The sequence below is a fragment of the Platalea leucorodia genome, assembly GCF_965183815.1.
Source record: "Platalea leucorodia genome assembly, chromosome: 7".
Taxonomy (NCBI): domain Eukaryota; kingdom Metazoa; phylum Chordata; class Aves; order Pelecaniformes; family Threskiornithidae; genus Platalea; species Platalea leucorodia.
The window spans coordinates 71822701-71845105 of NC_138829.1; the positions used below are offsets into that span (position 1 = coordinate 71822701).

General features: G+C 59.0%; 2 protein-coding genes across 2 annotated transcripts; one reads left to right on the forward strand and one right to left on the reverse strand.

Moving 5' to 3' along the window:
• Window positions 1-346: 346 nt before the first annotated feature.
• On the reverse strand, window positions 347-17540 carry DDB1 (damage specific DNA binding protein 1). Its single transcript, XM_082317894.1, has 27 exons — window positions 17356-17540; window positions 16105-16253; window positions 15868-15984; window positions 14396-14617; window positions 10933-11047; window positions 10724-10821; window positions 9217-9375; window positions 8721-8804; window positions 8425-8541; window positions 7948-8050; window positions 7707-7782; window positions 7518-7626; window positions 7164-7342; window positions 6899-7062; window positions 6699-6806; window positions 6126-6333; window positions 5791-5886; window positions 5329-5440; window positions 4623-4746; window positions 4107-4271; window positions 3608-3702; window positions 3275-3445; window positions 2479-2588; window positions 2129-2298; window positions 1683-1785; window positions 1224-1347; window positions 347-1056 (listed from the first exon to the last, which is right to left on the reverse strand). The coding sequence occupies exons 1-27, from the start codon at window positions 17414-17416 to the stop codon at window positions 973-975; spliced, it is 3423 nt and encodes a 1140-aa protein (XP_082174020.1). The 5' UTR covers window positions 17417-17540; the 3' UTR covers window positions 347-972.
• On the forward strand, window positions 17499-21920 carry TKFC (triokinase and FMN cyclase). Its single transcript, XM_082317895.1, has 18 exons — window positions 17499-17614; window positions 18118-18308; window positions 18409-18598; window positions 18667-18777; window positions 18858-19039; window positions 19147-19225; window positions 19396-19485; window positions 19620-19654; window positions 19733-19817; window positions 19892-19981; window positions 20084-20200; window positions 20381-20500; window positions 20610-20747; window positions 20978-21084; window positions 21188-21291; window positions 21371-21404; window positions 21514-21603; window positions 21705-21920. Exons 2-18 carry the CDS (start codon window positions 18303-18305, stop codon window positions 21855-21857), a joined length of 1731 nt encoding a protein of 576 aa, XP_082174021.1. The 5' UTR covers window positions 17499-17614; window positions 18118-18302; the 3' UTR covers window positions 21858-21920.
• The last annotated feature ends 485 nt before the right edge of the window (window positions 21921-22405 follow it).

Genomic DNA, 22405 nt, shown 5'->3' on the forward strand with positions numbered 1-22405 from the left:
CGCCGCTGCCAACCTGCCTGCGCTGGGCGGCATCGAGAGGCGAAACGAAAATTTCTTGGAAGTCAAAAGAAAAAAAGCCATAAAAACGCATCTGGAAAACAGACACCCGCAGATTGATGCGCTGAGCCTGCTGCCCCCCGCGCTGCTCTCGCCGACACCGAGCGCGGGACGGCGTTTCAGCGTGGGGAATACCTCCAGAAACCGCCTTGGCGTGGGAAGGGGGGGGTCACTCCGGCCGGCCGAGGCCGCGGCTCCGCACGGCGGGCACCACCCCCGCAGGCGCGACGAGGAGCTCGGCGCCAGGAGACAGACCTTTCCTCTCGGACTACTTTATTTGGTAAAACTCAGAAACCAACAACCGATTGAGCTTCTCAGAACTTCCCTCCCCGAGCGAGGCATAGATCCTGCAGAGAGAGAGGAGCGCGCCGTCCCGCTCAGCTCCGTCACCCAGATGTAAAGAAATCCTCCCCCTCCGCGCCCGCACGGCTCGCCAGCCCCCGATGACCCCTCCAGCCCTCGCCCTCGAGGCAGCTTTGCTTCCTCTTCTGAAAAAAAAAAAAAACAAACCACAAGGAATCAAAAAGAATCAAAAACGAAACCGAAAGAAAAAAAAAAAAATAAAAATACTAAAGACAACAGTGAAGAGTGAATCCAGGCAAGGGCGTCGCGTCAGCCAAGCGCTACCGGTCGCTCACCCCACCGAGAGCGACCGGCGAAGCCCAGTTCTGGGTCAGCAGCCGAGTCCGCAGGATTCGTGAATCCAAGCAGGCGATGACGTGGTGCCTGACCACCACCCCCCCAAAATCCCTAGCAAGCCGGCTCCCCTTCAGAGACTCCTTCCCCCACGTCCCCTCGGGCAAGGGCCACCACCGCTGGTGTTCAGCGCAGCCGGCCAGGGGTCCCCAAGGTGGGGAAAAGACTCCCTTGCTCTACGTGGAGGAGGAAGGTGCTAGGGAACGACCCCGAATCCTGCTAATGGATCCGGGTCAGCTCCTCCACGATCTTGATCAGGTCGTCTACGGTGGCTTCCCTCTTCATGCCGCTGCCATCATCAATCTGCAAGGACAGAAAAGGCGTCAGAGCGTGGAGACAGCAGCAGACGTTGAAGAACACTCCCAAATCGTCGCCTTGTAGGAAAGCACGCATTCAGGATTTACTGATTTGCTGCAGGCCGGGTTCCTGAGCTAATTTTGAAGGGCCTAAGCTCATATCACCGATCTCACCTGCAAGTTTGCCACCACCTCCTGCATCTTGGGCCTGCTGATGTCCAGGAAGCTTTCAATCAGGTCACCATCAATGAATCCCGTAGCCGGTTCCGTCTTGCGTTCGGTGTGAAATGATCTCCAGGTGCCACCGTCAAGGAGCCGAATCCCACACAGAGTAACACCAGCCCCGGATTATGGGTGCACGCAGCGGCAGGAGGATCACCGAATTTATGCCACGATTTTTAGGGCTACCGCAAAGCCAGATTCATCCTCAAACCCTGCAAGATAGACTCCTCTCTACCGCAGGCACCTTCTCTTCGAGCACAAAGCCCGTGGCACCTGGCAAACACGCTCCCATCAGCGTCCCGACAGAAATAAACCTCCGACGCCCCACCCCGCGCCTGGCTCAGCCCAGATTCACGTGCCAGCCCCCAGCGCTGACTGGCCCAGGCTCCCGACTGAACGGCGAAAGGATATAAGGAGTGCTCGATCTTGCCCACGCTCTTGATGACCTTATTCAGCCTGTTCTGCATGTCCAGGAGGAGGTTGTACCAGCTCTCCGACAGCGAGGTCACCAGTCCTGCAAAGGGTAAGATGGAGATGAAGGTTCAGGGCTCACCCCAGGGCATCCCGGCAGCTCCCAGTAGGCAGGGATTGGCAGGCTGCTGGGACTGGAGTTGTGCTGGAAGCTGGTGCCTGGGAGGGCTGGGACAAGGAAGGAGTTTCAAAGAAAGCCAGAGCGCTTTCCTCTCCTGGAAGGAATCCAGAGGGAAAAGCCGGTTTCTGAGGGGGGTACGGCACAGAGCGTCACTTGACCGCGGAACAGAGAAGAACGGAGACACGAGGAAACCCCAGCCCAGGTTCAGCAGCAGGGAAGGGGACCTGTCACCCTCCCGCTCGGGCTGGGGAACCCCGACCCTTACCAATCATGCCGTTGACTGTGCCGAAGAGAACCGAGCCCTGCGTTGGCGTGGACGTCTCCCCCAGGTTCTGCATGACCAGAGACCCGTGACAGAAGACATTGACGAACTCTCCTAGGTGGGACAGCCCCACCTCCTGCAAGTGCTGACGCTCCTCATCCGTCGTGGCCGCGCTGAAATCCAAAGCGCCCTGCTCAGTCCGTGCTGGGGTGACATAAAAGCTTCCCCTGCTCCCACCCTGCTGCTCCCAGCTTTCCTGCCTGACATGCGTGCATCTGCAGCTGCAACGTGGAGGAGACCAGAAGGTCCTATCACCCCATCCCTCCCGTCACGCATTGCCACAGCCAGCTCACCTGTCCTTCTGGCACACAAACAAATTGAAAGCGTTCTCTGCTCCCAAGAAATTGTCGTCGTCCAGGATCTCCACGGCACTCATCCAGTTTGGATTAAAGTCCCGGGCAATCTGGAAGGGAACAAGAGGAGAGGCAGCGTGCACAGATGGCAGCTTCATTCCTCTTCACCCAACGCCAACATTCAGGAGCAAGGTGGGATCCAGTCTGTCCCTCTCTGTCGCAGCTGAGCGCGAAAGGCACCAAGTGCCTTCTGGAGATGGCCCCGGCCCCAGCGGCGCTCGGGCAATGCCAGGGCGCTCCCCGGGCAAACGCAGAGCGGCCCGTGCCAAAGCCATGCCCAGAGCCGTCCTAACAACTGAGGCGCACAGACCGTCTCAGCGCCTGGTCCAGCCCCCAGCTACGCTGCATTTGCTGACGGAGACGCAGCTACGGTCACACTGAGCCATTCCAACTGTACAACAGGCAGTCCAGATGGCAGCTCCCCTCCCCTGGCAGGCAGCAATCGCGCACCCAAAGCCTGCTCTTCTCAAGGCTGCTGATTCACTGCCCAGTTTCCTGGAAGCGCAGGGATCCGTCCCTCCAGAAACCACAGGGATCTGTCTAAAAGCGCGCCCAGGTGACGCTGCTCTCATTGCACAGCCCTACAGCCTTGTCTTCAAAGGGCTAGCGAGGTGGGGTCAGCCAGGCACCTCCTTTTATCACCTTAAACACCGTTCTCTCTGCCCAGAGCCTGTTGGAAGAGGCACCGCAGGCTCCCAGCACGCCTTCGACCAAGGCTATTTAACAGCATTGATACCTCCTCGAAGTTTCCTTCCATGGGCTTGTACGCAAGGAGGAGGACGGACCGCATCAGATCTCCCACAAGGATGAAGTCTCCCTTGGTCTTCAGGTAGAGCGCCATGATGTTGTTGTAATGGTTGCACTCTGTGCGCAGCTCTTTCTCTGCTGTCCACTCATACAGGCGCACCTGAAGGAAGGGAGACAGCTCTGAGCCGGCACAGACACCCGCGCCAGCCAAAACACGTTCCCCAACAGAAACTGGGGACCTGGCTGACTTTTGCACAGCTGGAGAAGCTTCCAGCACTGAAACACACTCCTCAAACAAGTCAGGGTCTTGCGAGAGCCCTACCGTGCTGTTGATGCTGGCTAACAGCTTCCCATTGAACTCCACCATGGAATACACAGCTCCCTTGACCTCCTTCTCAGCCAGGCTCTGCAGCTTCCCTGGAATAAATCCAGGCACCGCCCGGTTATTTGCCCTGCACTCCCAAGGGTGGAAAGCCCAGATGAGCTGCTCTAAACATTGCTTTCCCTAGAAACTGTCTCAGAGGATCCGTGGGCAAGTAGCGCAGGAGTGATGTGACAGCAGGGGTGGACATGCCACAAACAAATCCCAGAATCCAGTTCTGGTGAGGGATTCTTGGGCTTCTCTGGGAGATGGGGGGAAAGGGAACATGCTGTGATGGCCTGCAGCAGAGTAACAGCACCTACAGATCCCGTCTGTGGGCAGCTGACAGAAAAACCTCTCTGCCTGCTCCTGGGACGTGAGCTCTCTCAGGCCTGAGGAGCTCATCTCTGATCTCCCTCAAGCAGCTGGACTCGGCCACGCGAGAAGAACTCGCTCTTACCGTCAGAGTAGTGGAAGACAACGATGCGGCCCTGTTTGGGCTCTGCCTCCTCGGGATATACCATGGCGGTGCCCACGATGAAGTAGGTGTTTGGATCCTTGCCAAGCTTGCAGGAGACCAAGCTGAGGGCGTACTCGTTTTGCAGAAACTGGTGAGCATGAAGCACTGTGCAAAGAGGGAAAGGCAGAAGCAACTGGGTCCCCCGGGTCACGGCAGGCAGTACCTCCACGTGTGGGTAGAGCAGCTGAAAACTTAAGACATGTCCCAGATGGCTGCCTGGAAATCCCCTCTCCTATTCCCCACCACCACCTTGTGCCATCAAAAAACCACTATGCCTTAAACCTATGCCCTGTGGCTGATGCTCCTCCAGAAAAAAAAACGCTTTGGCTGATGGAAATGTGCAAGATCACAGATCTTCACAAGTCTGTGAAGATCACAAGTCTCAGCCACACGCTGATGGGCTTGTCCTGGAGGAGAAAACTGGACTAGGGCATGGCCAGCATTTGGGACTGGTACCTTCGAAGGTGTGCTGGTCTATGATGAGCAGGTTGTGCACCTCCACCTCCTCTCCAAAGGACGTCTCGTGCGGTGCCGTGCTGCTGGAGAACAGCTTGCTGGTGCTGACGCTGCTGGACAGGGCCTAGGACACAGTAATAGCGGTCACATCCTTGTGCTACTCGGCACGTCCTCACGCTGCTCCACGTGGGCTGAGGCAACTGGGAACCAGAAGGAGTGGGAGAGAAGGGGAAGCAAGGAGCAACCTGGACCTGAGTAAAGGGACACGCTCCCTGCGCCAGCAGAGATGTGTGACGTGGATGGCAGAGGCAGCGCTGCTGAGCAGCAGCATTAATAGAAGAGTTTATGCGGTGTTGTGGCTTTCACCAGAGCTACTGCCTAACGGGGACTTGTGCCTGCATCCCTGGGAGAAGGAAACCACTTGAGACTGAACAAAAGCCTGTACGGGAGACTGACGGAGCAGCACCCAAACCCAAAGGTGATCTGACAGAACGGTGAGCATGCCAAGGCTGCCAGAGAGCAGCACAGAGAGCCCTTCTCACCACCACGGAGAGATCTTACCACCCCATCTCCTCCCAGGCTGCCAAGGGAGAGCTTGCACTCAGAGCTTTGGAAGAGAAGATTGTCAAGGAAAATCTGCATCACGGTTTGGCCCGAGGAACTACGATACCCAGAGCCCAGAGCCGATCTAGCAGCTACCCCTCACCTGGGTGCTGGCGCTGGGTCTGAGCGCAGTGGTGCCCCCGCTGGCATCCTGCACCTCGATACGACTCGAGAGCACGCCGAAACACTGCGATACCTCTTGGTAGCAGATCTTCCTGCAGGACAAAGAGCTGTGTGGGCAGGAGAGCCAGGACAGGCGACTCCAAGGAGAGCACAAAGGCTCTGGAGACAAGAGGCAGAGCTGCTCACTTGCTCAGACCGCTCTCGGCACAAGCTACCAATTCAGTCTGCGTGCTAACTGAGCCCACAACAGGAATGCTGACTGCAAAGTCTCCCCCCGACCTCGTCCCACGCAGCAAAGCACAGGCCCTCAAGCCGGGCTCCCTCAAAAGCCGGGCTCCCTCAAAAGCCGGGCTCCCTCAAAAGCCGGGCTCCCTCAAAAGCCGGGCTCCCTCAAAAGCCGGGCTCCCTCAAAAGCCGGGCTCCCTCCCACTGCTCAGCTCACCTGGGTGATTCGTAGAGGGGAACCGTGCGGATGTGCAGCTTCTGGATCTCATCAATGGTGCCGATTGTCAGGGTGCTGTTATTGGCCAACGCCAAGCTGTATTGGAAAAAAAAAACCCAAAACCAAACCATGAGCAATGGTGCTTATAAGGTGGGTGGCACAGCAAAAAACTTCCTCTCCTCCACACCCCTCAAAACTGCTGGCCCCAGGATCCCCTTTGCTGGCCCCAGGATCCCCTTTGCTGGCCCCAGGATCCCCTTTGCTGGCCCCAGGATCCCACTGCAGAGTCCAAACCTCGCCCCCCCCGTGTCACACAGGGCAAGGTGCAGGCTGACCTGTCGGGATACCCATCCGAGTTGAGGGGACACATGTAGTTCACCTCCTTCAGGTTGACGTTGGAGAAGACCAGCTTGTGGTTACTGCTGTAGATGACGGTGGGGCGGTCAGAGCAGGCAAAGACGTTGGTGGTGGACAGAGAGCGGAAAGTCCTCAGGACGGTGGGCTGGGTGCCAAGGGTGACTTTCTTTCGGTCACTCAGCAAGCCTGCAGAAAAGGAGCACCGGTGTTGGGAGCTGCTGCAACGGAGCTCGCAAGAGCAGGACGGCAGAGTGCAACGCGGCTGCAACACCTCGGGAAGAAACGAGCGCGGGTAAATGCATCCTGCTGTCGGCACAGGGCAGCAAAGGAACGGATGTGAGCATCGATCTCCTTTCTCCAGACTCCGCTGGAGAAATCCACCAGCTCCCAGTGCCCCCAGCCAGTCCCGCCTGAGCACGACCCCGTCACGGGGAGACAGCAAGAAAAAGAGAGGTCTCTCCAGGATGAAAGGAAGCATGTCAAGCACGTAAGAGGGCATGAGACCAGCCACCCTCTCCAGCAGCCCGCTCGGTGCTAGGCCCTGTAGTCACCTGTCTCGAGGCTGAGCCCGAAGTAGAAGAGAGCTCCGTCCCCCAGGGCGCACAGAAGGTAATGGCTGCTCTCAAAGGTCGTCATCAGGATGGAGCGAGGGATAATTTCTGCAGGGAGCAGAAGAGAAGGCTGATGTCACTCCCAACTCGGGCAGGTCAGTGACCGCTGCCACCACCCAGCAGCCCCAGGAGAGCCCTACCTCCTCCCAGCATCTCTTTGTGCAGCAGTTCAAACGAAGGCAGCTTTAGGATGCGGGCAGAGATGTCAGTCCAGAGCCCGATGGCACACAGCGGGGACATGCCGTTAGTGTCCCCCAAAGGGGTGATGTCCAGGCAGGCAACTTCATGCTCCATTTCTGTGCAGCTGGCAAGAAGGAGGAAGCAGACAGCAGTGTCAGTCTTGAGCCCGAAGACAGAGAGCAGGGGCCGCGAGCCTTTGGGCCAGGATGAGAGACGTGCACCCACCTGATCTGCCTGAGCTCCTGGGGCCGGATCTCCAGGTAGTACAGGGCTCGTCCCACAGCCACCACTACCTGGTTACTGTTACAGGAAGCCACGCTGATGTTCTTTCCGTTGGGCTCTTTCCACTCACTCACCAGCGCTTTGGGCTCCTGACTAACCAGTCTCACAGAGGCAGAGGTGATCTGGGGAGAGAGAGAATGCCTCTGCTCAGAGCCAGAACACCACCTCCCTTCCAACGTTGGCCCAGGGAAGGACTGCAAACCCTGCCCCTGATAAGCAGGGCAGATCTAGGTTAGCCCCGCAATCAGTAAGGGCTGTAGGGTCACCATATCTGCATTTCCCTAGAGCTGGCATTACCTGGATCAATTGCTGATGTGCCACATTGCCGCAGAAGAAAGTCTGCTGATCATCCACAAACCCTGTGAGCTCCGTCTCTTCTACTTCTTCTCCATTTAACATAAGAACCCTGAACAGGAAAGGGAATGCCTGTTATATCACGCTCCAACATGTGGCTGAGAGCCTGGCTCAGCGTTAACCCCAGCTTACCTGGTCTGGCCAACAAAGGATAGCACCAACGTATTGTCCGTTTCACGATGCGAGTCCGACCTCAGGGGCCACAAGCCTGCGACAAAGAGAGGCCACATTTGCTCAGAGTGAATATTCCAAAAGCTGGTGGGTGGCAAGCCCCCTGCCCCACACCCCAACCTCCGTCTGCGCACACGATGTCCCCCCACCGGGCCCTCTCAGGCCGCGGGTTGTGTTTGACAGCACTGAACAGCTCACGCACCTTTAATCCCCGGCAAGTCAATGCTGGCGTGCTCATGAATCCCAATGCCGTTCCGGATGATCCGCAGTGAACCCTCTTTAAACGCGCCCGAGCACGTGACCAGCTGGAGGAAAACCAGATGATCTTTACCAACCATAGCTGGGAAGCTTCCCCACTCCTCCTTGTAGCGATGGGTTCAGGGGAAGACGGGATACCCATCTTCTCCACTTCTCAGAGGAAGTTTTTTAGCACCTGATCCTTCCCCATTGCACAAAGGCAACCCCTTCCTCATGAACCCCTTCCTCATGCAAGAATTAGCGTCCCCGCTCACACCACTCTTCGGTGTAAGACCTCAATACCATCCCTGCAGCTAGATAAGACTTTGAGATCCTCCAATAAATGGTTTGTAGTCTTTTCCTTCCATGGACAACCCACACATACGTTTGGCCGGCCCAGACATCCCCAGCACTAAGAAAAGAAAAGCAGAATCAACGTTACCTGCCCTTGGCCTTGCCTTTCCAGGTCTACCACACACATGTCGACGATGGGACCGAGGTTGGTGAAGGTCTCCATAGCCACTACGTAGGAGCCCTGCTCGTTGCTGTCCACGTTGAGCTGTGAATAAACAAATCATCGGCTTTCAACAAGCGAGACCAAGCGAGCGGAAAGGGTGTAGGGCAGGCAAGAAGAAAGGAAAATTTATCCATGTACACCTCTCGAGGCCCTGATGAAAATAAATACGTACAAAATCCTGTCTGAACACACAACTAAGCCAGAAGAGAGCTGCCACGTACCTTCACAAGCTGGGAATCCCCAAGCCGAGAACCGACAAACACCACTCCATTGTCCAGGTAGGTCAAGCACTCTGCGATGGATGTCTGGGAATTGAGAAGACGCAGATGAACCAGCACTAGCATGAAAAGGACCCTGTCGCAGCCCGCACGCACCACATCTGAGCTGCAGCCCAACAGGAAGACCCTGGGCACAGGAGGGGAATTTAATCCCTTTACAAAATGCACAGAGAGTCCAAACTTCTCCCAGGAACAGCACACAAGCGCTAGGCAAAAACCTGGGAAGACGATGTAAACTTTCAAGTGCTGAGACAGGGAATTGCCCAGCAACCGACGGTTCAGAGCTGTGACAACTGCGAAACTTCACCCCACCCCGGGCTCCAAAAGAGAGGCCGTTCCTGCCACTCGGTCCTCAGCGGAGCATTTCCAGCCTGCAGAGCCTCCCAGCCCCGCGGTGAGAAGCAACAGGGAGAGCAGACGTGACGTGGCCGAGTCCTACCTCGCCGAGCAGTTCCACACGAAGGTCCTTCAAGGTGACAGTGCCATCCATCTGTTCTTCCTTCTCCAGGAGCAGCATGAAGAGGCGTCCTTCCATGTCCCCCAGCAAATAACGGGACCCATTGGGATCCACACGGTTGTGGCACACAATCGTACTTTGCTGCACGCAAAGGAGGAGGGAATTTTTAGGAACCCGTTGAAACAGCCCCAAACAGGCATCTAGCAAGGATCACCTCTGGACACGCCAGAAGGGAACAACCACATCCACAGCGCACCAGCTGCTGGCTGTAACCACGGCAGAGTCCCACGCCTCCTGCGCGGAGGGAGGGGGCTGGATTCCAATAAACCGTATCAGCAAACACAACCAGAATCTGTGGTCAAACAGTCACTAAGAACCACTTCACGTTCCTAAATTAAATGTCGCTAGCTTGTTCACAGCCCAGGAAAGATGCCATCAGAAAGGCTGTTTTCCTAACGCTGAGCCTTCCACAGATGCAGGGATGCTATCTGGGACCTGCAGAGCTCCAAGCTGCATCTCCGGACCCGAGCTCCGCAGACGTTTTGCTCTGTTGGTGGATGCTGCCTGGCCTCTTGTCAACATATTTGGTTTTGGGTTAAAAATCCTGATCTTGCAGATCTTTATTGTATGCAAACATCGCACTGGCCTTGAGTATAGACGCGCCTGCACTCTGCTTGCAGGTCAAGGCCCAGATCTGTTTGTCAGCAGAGCACAGGCAACTTGCTCTGCCTGCTCCAATATAACAGAGCCTCAGCAGCAGTCTGAGAGCCTGCAGGCATTCGGGCAACAATATTAGTATCTCTTTACCCAAGATTTATAGCTCTTTTATAGCCTGTCATTATTTTCAGCTTAAAAGGACCTTTTGATCATAGCTCAAGCCCTCTTTCAGCCCCGAGCGGCACCTCAGCCGTGCCATTTGTGCTTCCTGCACCATTTAAATGTGGGAACTGTCCCGTCCGTCCGACAAAAACCACAAACTCAACTTCTGTCACGAACTCTAGAAGTCTTTTTTTTTTTCCTTTGAACAAGTGCCCCAATCATACACCGGTGGACTCAAGTCTCCAAGGGGCTCATTCATATCTTTTGCTGCCTGAAATGAAACCAGGCTCTGGCCTGGACCCGTGCCCAAACCATGCACTACCTCCTAATTAATCCCTTTCTCTGGGGCCTGAACAAGATTTCAGCTTTACTGCACCATTTCCAAGCACTCCACAGAGAGCAGAGCCACACGCTGCAGTGCAAGTACACACTGCCACCCGTACAAGGTTCATGTACGTCCCTCAGTCCCCAAAAACACAGACCGGGGATCGTGTGAAACAGCCACACTCGCCAAACTGCTGGGAGTAAGTAGCCCTGTTAGACTACACCCGGAGAGAAGAGTTTAAATTCTTGACTACAAGTAGCCCAACAGCCCACCAGCACCCTGAGAGTCGCCTGGGAATGGAGGAATTACACGGCAATGCATTTCTAGATCTCAGTAGTCACTCACCTTGATGATAGGTGGAGCTATAGCTAGATATTTGTCGCCGTTGTGATAGGTGATAGACTCCTGCCCAATGATGATCGCGCCTCCAAAAGGCTCTGGCACTGTGCAGGGAAAAAGGCAAATGTCTGATTAGAAAACCTGTGCAGCAGGACTGAGGCATTCAGCCCTGAGAAAGAAACGGGAGGGAAGATCTTTTACAAAGAAGGACCAACCTGCGATGACCATGGAGGCTTCAGCCTCTACGTTCTCCTGCTTCCAAGGACCTTTGTTAAACTCCTTCTCGCGCAGGGACACCTCGTACGTCTTGACGTGGCGCCCCTGAGGGTCCTGCAAGAGAAGCCACAAACGATGACGTACACCGACGACGGCCTCGCGTGCACAGCAACGGAGGCTCCAGAAGCAGAGCCGGCTAGGAACCTGCGAAGCAAGGAGACTCCACCTCACCTCCTGCAAGAGCACCGTCACCAGCGAGCTGCTGAGGCTTCCCACCCTGCCCACCTCCTCGTCAGTCTCCCTCAAACCGCACACGTGTCTGAACATACACACGCTAACGTTCTCCCTAGCTTTAGCCATATGTTGAACAACCTTTGAATAAATCCCTGTGCCAAAAAAGACTGAAAACTATTTTTGCATTTTTAGACAAGCGATTTTCTGGGACTCATATTCATCTGACGCAAAGCTCTACAAATCTGGGCATGAGTGGCACTACGCAATATCGCCACCGCCTCCAGCTCCAGCAAGGCATTCAGGAATTCAGCTCTGCTGTGGCGACGCAGGTGCCAGAGCAGCTGAGCTCCCATCTCGATGCTCCTCAAGCCTCTCAGCCTGGTTTCCTGAGGAAACATAATCTGCTTGCCGAATAATCCCCCGGCAGCTCTGCCATTCCAGTAATTCCTAGCCCAGTGGGTAATTTCAACCAAACCTGACGCGCACAGACGTCTCCGAGGCAGTGAGTCCACGCAGGCTTCACCAAAATACAGGGTGGGTGGAGAAGAGGCCCCCAAATCAGCACCCCGCAACGGGAAAGGTGGTCTACGCTAACAAGCGCTTGGGAACCCACATGGGGAAAAGACGTCTGAGCACTCAAAGCACAGAGAGGGCTTTGAACATAACCCACTGACCAATTTCACGTCTCAAAAGCTGAGACAAGGCTCTAAATCACACGGAGCCAGGTTTCCTTAGTCACGTTGTTCACAGAACTACTTAAAAAGAGCTGTTCATCTTTTTTGTTATGCCTTGCCTCTTCCCAGATGTGAGTAAAAGCGTTTTTTTCCTCCCTGTAGCCATCAGCTCTGTAAACAAACACTCGCAGGGAAGCTGGGCACCTCCTGGCTCACCCCACGCAGCCTCTGCCTCTTGGCAAACACCCTCACCGACGGCGCTCCGGAGCCCGAGGTCCTGGCGAGAGCCAGCGGTGCAGCACCGAGGGAAGCAAAGAGCAGTACTGGCTGATAGAAAAGGGGAAGCCAGGAGGAGAAATAGCTCTGTGGGGAGGAAAAAGTTGAAGTGGGGCTGTTAAAATGGCAGAGGAGTCATTAATGAAACTTTTTGACGTTTCTAGACCTTTTCACTCCACGCCACAGCAGCTCTCAAGCCTTTTTTTATTTTTATGAACTTCCCCTTTTGAGGTATCTTTCTCCGGTTTCAGAACTACACAAAAATTCTCTCAGACACTGCTCTTCTATTCAGTCCAAATCCTGTGATAATGATTAATAAATTGAGAAGGAATCAAAGCAGCAGCTTGGAAACGTTCCCCTCTCCACACACAAGCAAGTCAGACACCCAGGGAGCGAAACAAAGCCAGAGTTTTACGTAAGGCCTAATGAGTCAGACAAAACTTACATCTCGCTTCTGCTGCAAGGATAAAATTCATATTAAGCGTGTTAGACGTGGAGCAAGCTATTAATTTGCTCTTTATTCACATAATACCTGTTTATAACGAATGAACCGTTAACAGATTTGCTCTGATTTCATCATGTCAAGAGCTCCAGATAGGAGCTTTTATACTTGCTGACTACACAGGGTGACCAAGCTCCTCCTTTACGATGCTTTTGAGCACCGAGTGGAAACTGGCACGCTCCTGCCCAAACCCTGACACCGAGTTTAAGAATTTGTCCAAATCAGCACCCCGTGACGGTGCTGCCTCAGTTTCCCCACCCCTCTCTGCCTCAGTTTCCCCATGACGCAACAGCAACGGTACTGATCAACCCACGGGTACGCTCAGCACTCTTCGGAGCAGCACACAGCCGCTGCTAGGCTTCCTGGCTTTGGGGAAGCCACCCAGGCAGCGAGCGAAAACCAGAAATCCACAATAAGCCAGCCACCCTTAGTGCGTATTTCTAGGGAAAAGACTGGCTACGAGCTTCCCTTCTGACACCGGGTTTTAAAGGCAGCGCGGCTGCGCGGGATAAAAACACGGCCCCCACATACACTCCCCAGTCACACAGAAACAAGGTGGCCACGTGTTGTGAAAGCGTGCACGACGCAGCCCTGCGGGTCAGGCTCCGCTCTGTTGTACAAGGGATCATGACTCTCTTCTCCCTTAAGCAGGAGACGAACGGCAGTGCTTTTTGTAAGAAAACAGTGCTTGTTCCTATGCATTAGCAGAAAATCCTTTGCTTTTTCAGGTAGAGCCTCCTAACCAACCCCCTCCCTGTTTTCTTCCTTTTTTTGCGCCCACCGTTAAATCATCACGCAAGCGTCTGCGAGGTGGGAAGGATACGCGACGGCTGGGGACGCTTCCCAGCAAGGCTGAAGGGAGCACGCAGACGTTTAGGTGACGAGGGAGAGCACCAGTTACCCACAGGGCAGGGGAAGAGCACTGTCCTGACACGGGGGAATCCGGGCTGCCCTCCCAACCCCTAGTTACATGACGACAAAGTGATTTCTGCCCCGTGCCTTTACTCAGTAACTCGTAGGAGGGTTCAACAGCACCCAGATAGGGAATAATCAAGTCACTGCTGCCACAATTAGTGGCTCTTGTAAGTTTGCCACTAAGAACTATGCCGAAGCTGAACTCATTTCACAGCAGATCCTATGTGCTGCCATCCCAGGAACCTTCAGCTAGGCCCAGGCTAGCCCAAAATTTGACAAAGCAAAGATAATCCCTCGCCCAGTCAGCACAGCAAAGGCTCTGTGGTTCAAAATAAGCATTTGGAGAAGGGCCTATAAACACTGCCTCTGTGAGGACCCAGGCGACAGGAGAGGTTACAGCCCCTCTTTACACTCCTGGAGCGGCCTCCCAAACACCAAACAAGACATACTGCCTTTTTTTTTTTTAAGGGGAAGGCCCAAGTCTCACAGCAGTGCCTATAGGAAACAACTGACTCTGGCTCTAATCCACCTGCTCAGCACCTGCTGGAAAGACCCATGCTCTCCTCCCGAGCGTTTAACACGGAAAGGGGCCCATCCGAAGCATCCGCTGCGCAGCTCTCCTGTGGGAGAGCGAGGCTTCCTCTCTCCAAGAAATGGAAAAAAGCAGCACAGAGGAACACGGACTTTCCTCGGCTACACAATGAGCCTGCAGGAGCCAGAACGGTCTCTCGCTCTGTCCAAAGCACTGCTTTCCGTTGGCTCCAGGACACCGCTGCTGCTTGGAGCGCTTTGGAGACCTTGGCTGGTGCCCCAGCAATCTCCAGCACCCTCCGCCTGAGTCACCAATCGAGAACAAGGTACCTGGTAGACGAAGCAGATGGTGGGAGCCTGACAGCCATAGAGAAACTTCACATCGATGACTTGGAGCTCTTCCAGGCGGATGTTAAAAGCCTTTAACTCCTTGTTCTCCCGGTCCAGGGGAATGACCTTGAAAAGACCATCGTAGAGCCGCAGGCCGATCATTCGGCACTCCGGGTCAATGATGCCAATTATGCCGGTCTCTGAGGGACGACCGATGCGATCCTGAGCGAGAGAACCGCGGACAGGGGAAGAGAAAGGGTGATTAGCGTTAGAAAAAGATCCCCGTGTGGGACTTGAGAATAGTAGGAGCAAGAGTTACCACCCTTCGACTGAAAAAGGACTCCCTGCACACCTCCCAGCAGGCTTTAAAATACCATCTGGGAAGCCAAAGGCGATTCGGGCTTCTCCTGCCTGAAGCAGCAGGTCCTTTCCACCCAAGAGCCTGGCAGAACTCCCACAGCACACACTTTCTCTCTCCCGGGAACCGGGCCCTCCAGGAGCAGACCCTGCAACCGGTTTTCTAATCCCAACTCTCTACTGAATGACCTCAGAGAAGCCACACCGCCGTCCTGCGCCTCTGCTTTCTACCGCTGACGGAGAGCAATGCTCTCCGCTGCTGTGAAGTGCTTTGATATCCATGACCGAAAAGTTACCCTCCAGAAATCCAGCCCTGTTATCAGCCTCCACAGACCCCTCAGCATTACTCGGCGGGGGTTGATATCAGCATCTCCACATGTCACGAGGCAGAACCGTGGCACGGGAAGATTAAGCGCTTTTCCCCCAAACACACTAACACGTTACCGACAGGACATGCCCACCTACAGCTCCTGCCTGTAACCCCCTGCTCAGCTCCGCCAACAGTAAGTCAGTGGAAGCTCAGCGCCTGGAAACAGATGGAAAATATTTTGGCTTGACAGCTGATGAAAATCATTTGGCTAACGACTAACAAAAAGCCAGAGAGACATGTGGATTTCTGACCTGCTCAAAAAGCGTGATTTTAATCCACATACAACAGAACAACGGAGAACATCTGCAATTATTAACAATGTTGTATGGCTATGATGGTAAGAGTAACTTCAGCAGCCATGCTTCTGGTATGCAGCGTGTAGAGACCGGCCATGAAATACCAGGAGTCATTTCCCAGGGAAAATTCTGCCTTACATTGAGTTTTGAGCACTAATTCTCTTTACGGTAGGAGTATCTCAAATTAACCTTGTTATTCTGCAGGCTACCCCGAGAACACAGTTGTAGCCGTGTTCTCAGTCGCTGAGCCCGAGACTGACTCACTGCAGAATAAAAACCTCTGGAAACACCAGTGGCAGCAGGTGAACCATACCAGAGTCAGCGGTAGGCAAAGAATCATAAATAAAAGGCAGAAACCCATCACCTCGGTGCACTCTCATCACCGGCAAAGTAAAACCATCCCTAAGGAAGAGAATTCGCCTCGCTGAAGGTGCTGCAGCTTCACTCACCTGCACGTTGCCATGGGCACGGGTTATAATATCAATGCTGTCCCCGTTCTGCTTGTACTCGAGGATGCAGGCGTTATACTTGGCCGTCAGGATGAACAACAAATCCTTGCTCTCCCCCTGCGAAAGCAGAGCGGCAGCGTGCCTTCAGGAGGGTGTCAGAGCCAGCGGCCGCGGTGTGCCCGCGCCTGCCCTCCCCAGCTGGCGGGCAGCCCCCTCCCCTCCCCGCAGCGCACCCACCTTGGGGCGGAAGAGCTCCATGACGGCGATCTTGCCGTACATCCCCACCTCCTTGACGGGCCGCAGCCCCTCCGCTGTCACCACATAGATCTCCAGTCGTGTATTCTTGGCGATCAGCAGGTTCAAATCCTCCGCCGAGGTGAAGTGTCCTGGAAAACGGCGAGAAGAAATCACTGTTGAGCCGCAAAGAAGCGACGAGGTGGCACCTTGGGGTGCTCTCACTGAACAGCATGCAGGAGGCTGCTGATCCTGGGGAGGCTGGCCCACAGCCTCAGACCAAGCACCAGCCTCCCTGCAGCACCCCCCGAGCTGTGGCATCCCGAAACCCCAGCCCCTTCCTTCCTCCCACAACACCTGGCTCCCTCAGCGACTGCCTTCCCTGAGCTCTGACTTCTCACCTTTCCCCAGGGAACCTCATTCCTGGGGGCCCTTTCCACCACACCCCCTCTCCAGAATACACTGCAACACCCCAAAACACCTCGCGATAAGGCAAGACACAGAGACAGGCATCACCACCGCCTCTCCCCACAGCACCCCAATCCTCTGCTGCTCTCTAACCACCCCCCAAGAACCCCACTTCACCCCAGATGCCAAAACCCTGCTGAGCTCTCAGAAACCTCAAGCCTGGCCCAGATCCCCCAGAAACCCCCCCCAGCATCCCCAGTGCAACCCCGGTACCCACCACCACCTCCATGAACCTCAACGTGCCCCCACTGCCCCACAGCACCCCCCTAAAAACCTCAAGACACTCCCAGCTTCCTCAGTGCCCCACAGCACCCCAACAGACCTTAAGGCCCCCCCGCCTACCCCCGGTACCCCCCAACACGCCTATAAACCTCAGGGCACCCCCAGGGCCCCTCAGTGCTCCCGCAGCCCCCCCACACACCTCAGCACACCCCAAGGCACCACAGTGCACTCACCGCCACCCCACAGACCTCAGGGAACCCCCTGGCTCCCCCCGCAGTGCCCCACACACACCCCCCAGTGTCCTACAGCCCCCCCAGGAGCCTCAGGACCCCCTCAAGGGCCTCAGGACCCCCCCAAGGGCCTCAGGATCCCCCAGCCCCGCGGTGCCCCGCTGACCCCCGGGAACCTCAATGTCCCTCCAGCCCCTCAGGCACCTCCGTGCCCACCAAGCCCCTCAGTGTCCCGCAGCCCCCCCCACCCCCGTCGCCCCCAAGGCCGCACAGGCCCCGCCGCCGCCACCGTTAGGCCGAGGGTCCTAGCACCGCCTCCCCCCTCCGCCGGTACCTGTGACGCAGCCGTTCACGGCCGTCGGCTTCTGCGCCGTTACGACGTAGTTGTAGGACATGGCGGCGGCGGGCGGGGGTCGGTAGGCCGGAGCGGGACCGGGGCAGGACGCAACGCGCACCGGGAGCGGGGCCTGGCGCGGCCTCTCCGCCGCCGCCACCGCCCCTTCCGCCCGCCGCCGCCTGGACGTCAGCGGAAGGGGCCGTGCGGGGCCGCTCTAGGCCGCTGGGAGGACTTGGAGGAGCAGACGAGAGGGCAGGTGGGGATGCTCGGGGGTCCCTGCTTGCGGGGGGGGATCTCCATTTGGGGGTGCACCCCTGGACCCCCCCACCCCGAGAGGGGTCCCCGCTGAGGAAAGGGTGCATCCACCCAGGTCCCACGGTGGGAGGTGGTCCCTGATGGTGGGGTGCACCCACCCTGGTTCCCCCCCCCACCCCAGGAAGGGGGTCCCTGATGGGGGGGTGCACCCACCCTGGTTACCCCCCCACCCCAGGATGGGGTCCCTGCTCAGGGGGTGCTCCCACCTTGGTCCCCCTCACCCCAGAAGGGGGTCCCTGTTTGCGGGGAGTGCCCCCATCTTAGTCCCCCCCCCCCCTCCCCAGGATGGGGTCCCTGCTTACAGGGTGCACCCACCCTGCTCCCCCACCCCATGAGGGGGTCCCTGCAGTGGGGGTTGTCCCACCCCAGTCCCCCCGCCCTGACACCCCAGGAGGGGGTCCGCATTTGGGGACGACACTGAACCCAGCTCCCCGCTCTGATCAGGCAACCCCATATCCCAGCCCGTCCCCCTCCTGCCGTCCCCGCGGGACCCCTGGCTGGGACGGGGGCCTGTCCCTGCCGGCGGCGGACCTTGCCCCCCTTCAGCCCTCGCTGCCTCCCGACAGAATTTGGACTTGGAGCTGACGGCTGCGCGGGATCCTCCGCTGCGTCCCCACCGCACCGCCGGCATGGAGGTGAGCCCGGGGCGGCGGGGAGCCCCCTGCTCCCCCCCACCCCCGTGGGGTTGGGGTGCCGTCCCCGTGCCCCGCCACCGTCACCCCTTTGTGCCGCCAGGTCCCCAAGAAGCTGGTGAACTCCGTGGCGAGCTGCGCCGATGACGCGCTGGCGGGGCTGGTGGCCTGCAACCCCGGCCTCCGGCTCCTGCAGGGACACCGGGTGGTCCTGCGCTCCGACTTGGTGGCCATCCAGGGGCGGGTGGCCCTGCTCTCCGGGGGGGGCTCTGGCCACGAGCCCGCCCACGCAGGTGAGCCCCCCGCCACCGCGGGCCGGCTGCCCCCGGCACGGCCCCAAGCACCCCATCCCGCTCCACAGGGTACGTCGGGAAGGGCATGCTGACTGGTGTGGTGGCCGGCGCCGTCTTCACCTCTCCGGCCGTGGGCAGCATCCTGGCGGCCATCCGGGCGGTGACGCAGGCTGGCGCAGGTAGGGTGGCACGGCGGGGCGCGGGTCGGGGCTTCACCCCCTGCTGTGGCTTCACCCCTTGCCTTGCCGTCCCCCCGCAGCCGGGACCCTCCTGATTGTGAAGAATTACACCGGGGACCGGCTCAACTTCGGGCTGGCGCTGGAGCGGGCACGGGCGGAGGGGGCTGACGTGCGGATGGTGGTGGTAGGGGACGACAGCGCCTTTGCCGCCCCGAAGAAAGCCGGGCGCCGCGGGCTGTGCGGCACCGTCCTCATACACAAGGTGCGTAGGGTGCTGCTGGTGCCCAGGGCCCCACCGCATCCCTGTGGGGATGTGGGATTTTGGGGAACGGGGCCCGGCGGTCCCTCACCCACTGCTGCCCTTTGCAGGTGGCGGGGGCCCTGGCCGAGGCAGGGGCGAGCTTGAACGAGATCGTCGAGAAGGTGTCGGCAGCTGCCAAAGCCATGGGTACGCACACGGGGCTCCTTGCTGCCCTGTGGGGACCCCCAGGGGTGCTGTGCCTTGGCCCCCAGCCCCGTCCCCCCCATCCCTCTTGGCAGTTTGCCCTCGGGGACAAATCAGAGCCCCCCCCCGCCCCAAATCCTTTAGGCTTAACCCCGTCTTCCCTCCCCACGCAGGTACCCTGGGTCTCAGCCTGTCCCCCTGCAGCGTCCCGGGCTCCAAGCCCACCTTCCAGCTGGCTGACGATGAGATGGAGCTGGGCCTGGGTGAGGAGCCGCCTCCCTGTGTCCCCACCATTGCCCCAGCAGGGGCTGTGTCCCCCCCATGTCCCCCGTGGGGCAGGCGTCGCCCGGTGCGGGAGGTGCCCGCAGCACGGGGTGATGCCACCCCATCTCCACAGGGATCCACGGCGAGGCGGGCGTGCGCAGGATGAAGGTGAGTGGGGCCCTGCTGTCCCCCCCACACCTCCCACTCCCCCCAGCTCTGCCCTCACGGCCCCCCTGTGCCCCCCAGGTGCTGCTGGCGGACGAGGCGGTGGAGACGATGCTGGCACACATGACGGACCCCTCCAATGCCTCCCGCCTGCCCCTGAGCCCCGGTGAGCCCCCCTGGCCCTCCGTGGCCCCCCCGGACCCCCTGGGCGGGGGTCTCATTCTGCTCCGTACCCTGCAGGAGCCTCTGTGGTGCTGGTGGTGAACAACCTAGGTGGGCTGTCCTGCCTGGAGCTGGGCATCGTGGCTGGTGCGGCCGTGCGCCGTCTGGGTGAGTGCGGAGGGGGTCTTGGGGCACTATTCCCTGCCTCTGGCCCTTCTCCTCCTTCCTGCAACCCCCTCCTCACTCACGGACCCCCCGCCGCGCCCACAGAGAGCCGAGGCATCCACGTTGCCCGGGCTTTGGTGGGTTCCTTCATGACGGCACTGGAGATGGCCGGGGTCTCCCTCACCCTCATGCTGGTGGATGAGGAGCTCGTGGGGTTGATCGGTGAGTGCCCACCGTCAGGGATGCGACACGGGGACAGCCAGGACACCGGGACAGCGAGGTGTCCCGAGGTGCTGGCTGCCTGGCTGCCTGTGCAGGCAGCGCTGCCGGACATTTTGGCAAGGATCCGGCAGGGTTCTGCTGAGCTAGCACTCACTTCTTTCTCACCTCTTGCTGCTCCAGATGCCAAGACCACGGCCATGGCTTGGCCCAACCTGGCCGCGGCACCTGCCACGAGCCAGAGACAGGAGGTGCCGGCACCGAAGGAGGGACCAGGGACCGCGCAGCATGAGACCAGCACGGGTACGGGCAGCCGCGGGGAGCTCGAATCCCCCAGGCGCTGTCACCTCCCCGTGCCTCGGTTTCCCTGTCTCCCCCGGGGATGGGCAGGGGTGACGTGTCCTCCCCCCAGGGCCTGACGCAGTGCGGGTGCAGCTGATCCTGGAGCGGGTGTGCAGCACCCTGCTCGACATGCAGGACAAGCTGAACGAGCTGGACCGCTCGGCGGGTGACGGGGACTGCGGCCATACGCATGCCCGGGCTGCCCGAGGTGGGTGCTGGCACCCTGCGGAGTGCCATCGGCAGGGGACTTGTGGGGAGAGGGCACCCCAGCCATCCCCTCCCAGAGCGGGGGCTTCCCGGGGCCGTTCCTTCTCAGGGAGCTGGGAACCCCGAGCTGCCCTGGGTCCCCGGCTGCCCCCAGGGGAGGTGGGGGTCCCCAGGACCCCGTGGGTCAGCCGAGGGAAGCATCCCAGCCCGTTCTCGCCTCCATCCCCGCAGCCATCCAGGAGTGGGTGCGTGCCCGGCCGCCGCCGGCAGCCCCGGCCCAGCTCCTCTCCGCCTTGGCTGACCTGCTGCTGGAGAAGATGGGTGGCTCCTCCGGCGCGGTGAGCGCGGGGCGAGAGGAAGGGGTGTGGGTCTGGTTTGTCACCCCGTGGGACCCTGGCTGTGCCACCACCGCGGGTGGTGACGGGGATGGTGTCCCGGCAGCTCTATGGGCTGTTCCTGACGGCGGCCGCCCGGCCCCTGCTCAACCGCAACGACCTTCCGACGTGGGCTGATGCCATGGATGCTGGCATCGAAGCCATGCAGCGGTGAGTGCCGCGGGCTGCGGGACCCCCAGGACCCCCAATCCCTCTGCAGGACCCTGACCACCCCCTGCACCCCACGCAGGTACGGAGGAGCTGCGCCAGGGGACAGGACCATGGTGAGTGCTGGCATCCCGAGGGACGGGGAGCAGAGCCACCCCACTGCCCACAAGCCACAGGGGCTACCGGCCTGGCCACAGCCCCGGCTCTTAGCCCCATCTTTCCCAGCTGGACTCGCTGTGCGCTGCGGCGCAGGCTCTGCACGCCCTGCGCAGCCCCGGTGCCGACCTGCTGCCGGTGTTGGCCGCCGCCGTGGAGGTACGGAGCAGGCAGACCCAGAGCTGGGCTGGCAGGGGACGGGGTGGGAATCACCGGCTGTCCCGGCCGCGTCCTGAGCGCATCCCATTTTTCCCCGGCAGAGCGCGGAGGCCGCAGCGGAGGCCACCAGGCAGATGGAGGCCGGGGCGGGCAGAGCCAGCTACATCAGCTCGGCTCAGCTGCTGCAGCCCGACCCCGGAGCAGTGGCGGTGGCGGCCGTGCTGCGGGCAGTGCTGGAGGGGCTGCGGAGCTGAGGCACGGCCAGCCCACCCCCCAGAGCTCCGGCGGTGACGGGGGATTTGGCAGCACGCCCCACATGGCCCCAATAAACCTTTGTGGTCCCCCTAATCTGGCCCAGAGCATCCATCCCCATAAAAGGGACGGGATAGTGGGGATTGGGGCTGGTGGGGATGCACACAGTTCATCCAGGACACGTCCCCAAGCGAAGGGGGACAGGAGCAGAGATCCAGCTGGTCCTGCGCTCCAGCGTGAGCATGACTGCTCGGGAGGAAGGAAGCTTCTGGGCCAGCCACGAGCCTTCCCCAGCGGGTGCTGAGAGGGGAAACCACAGGGCTCACATGGCTCCAGGCACGGGGCCTGGAGGAGGCCCTGGGAAGAGCACAGGGGATGGGACAGAGCCTTCCCTGGAGCACGGGGTGGCTCCGAGCTGGGGCCAGGGCGTGGGGTGAGCAGGGGGACCGGCCAGCGTGCGCCCAGGCTGCCAGGGGAGGTGGTGGAGGGGAGGGTAGGAGCCAGCGCGGACAAGCCAGGCCCTCAGAGGGGACCCGGCCCCCAGGCAGCA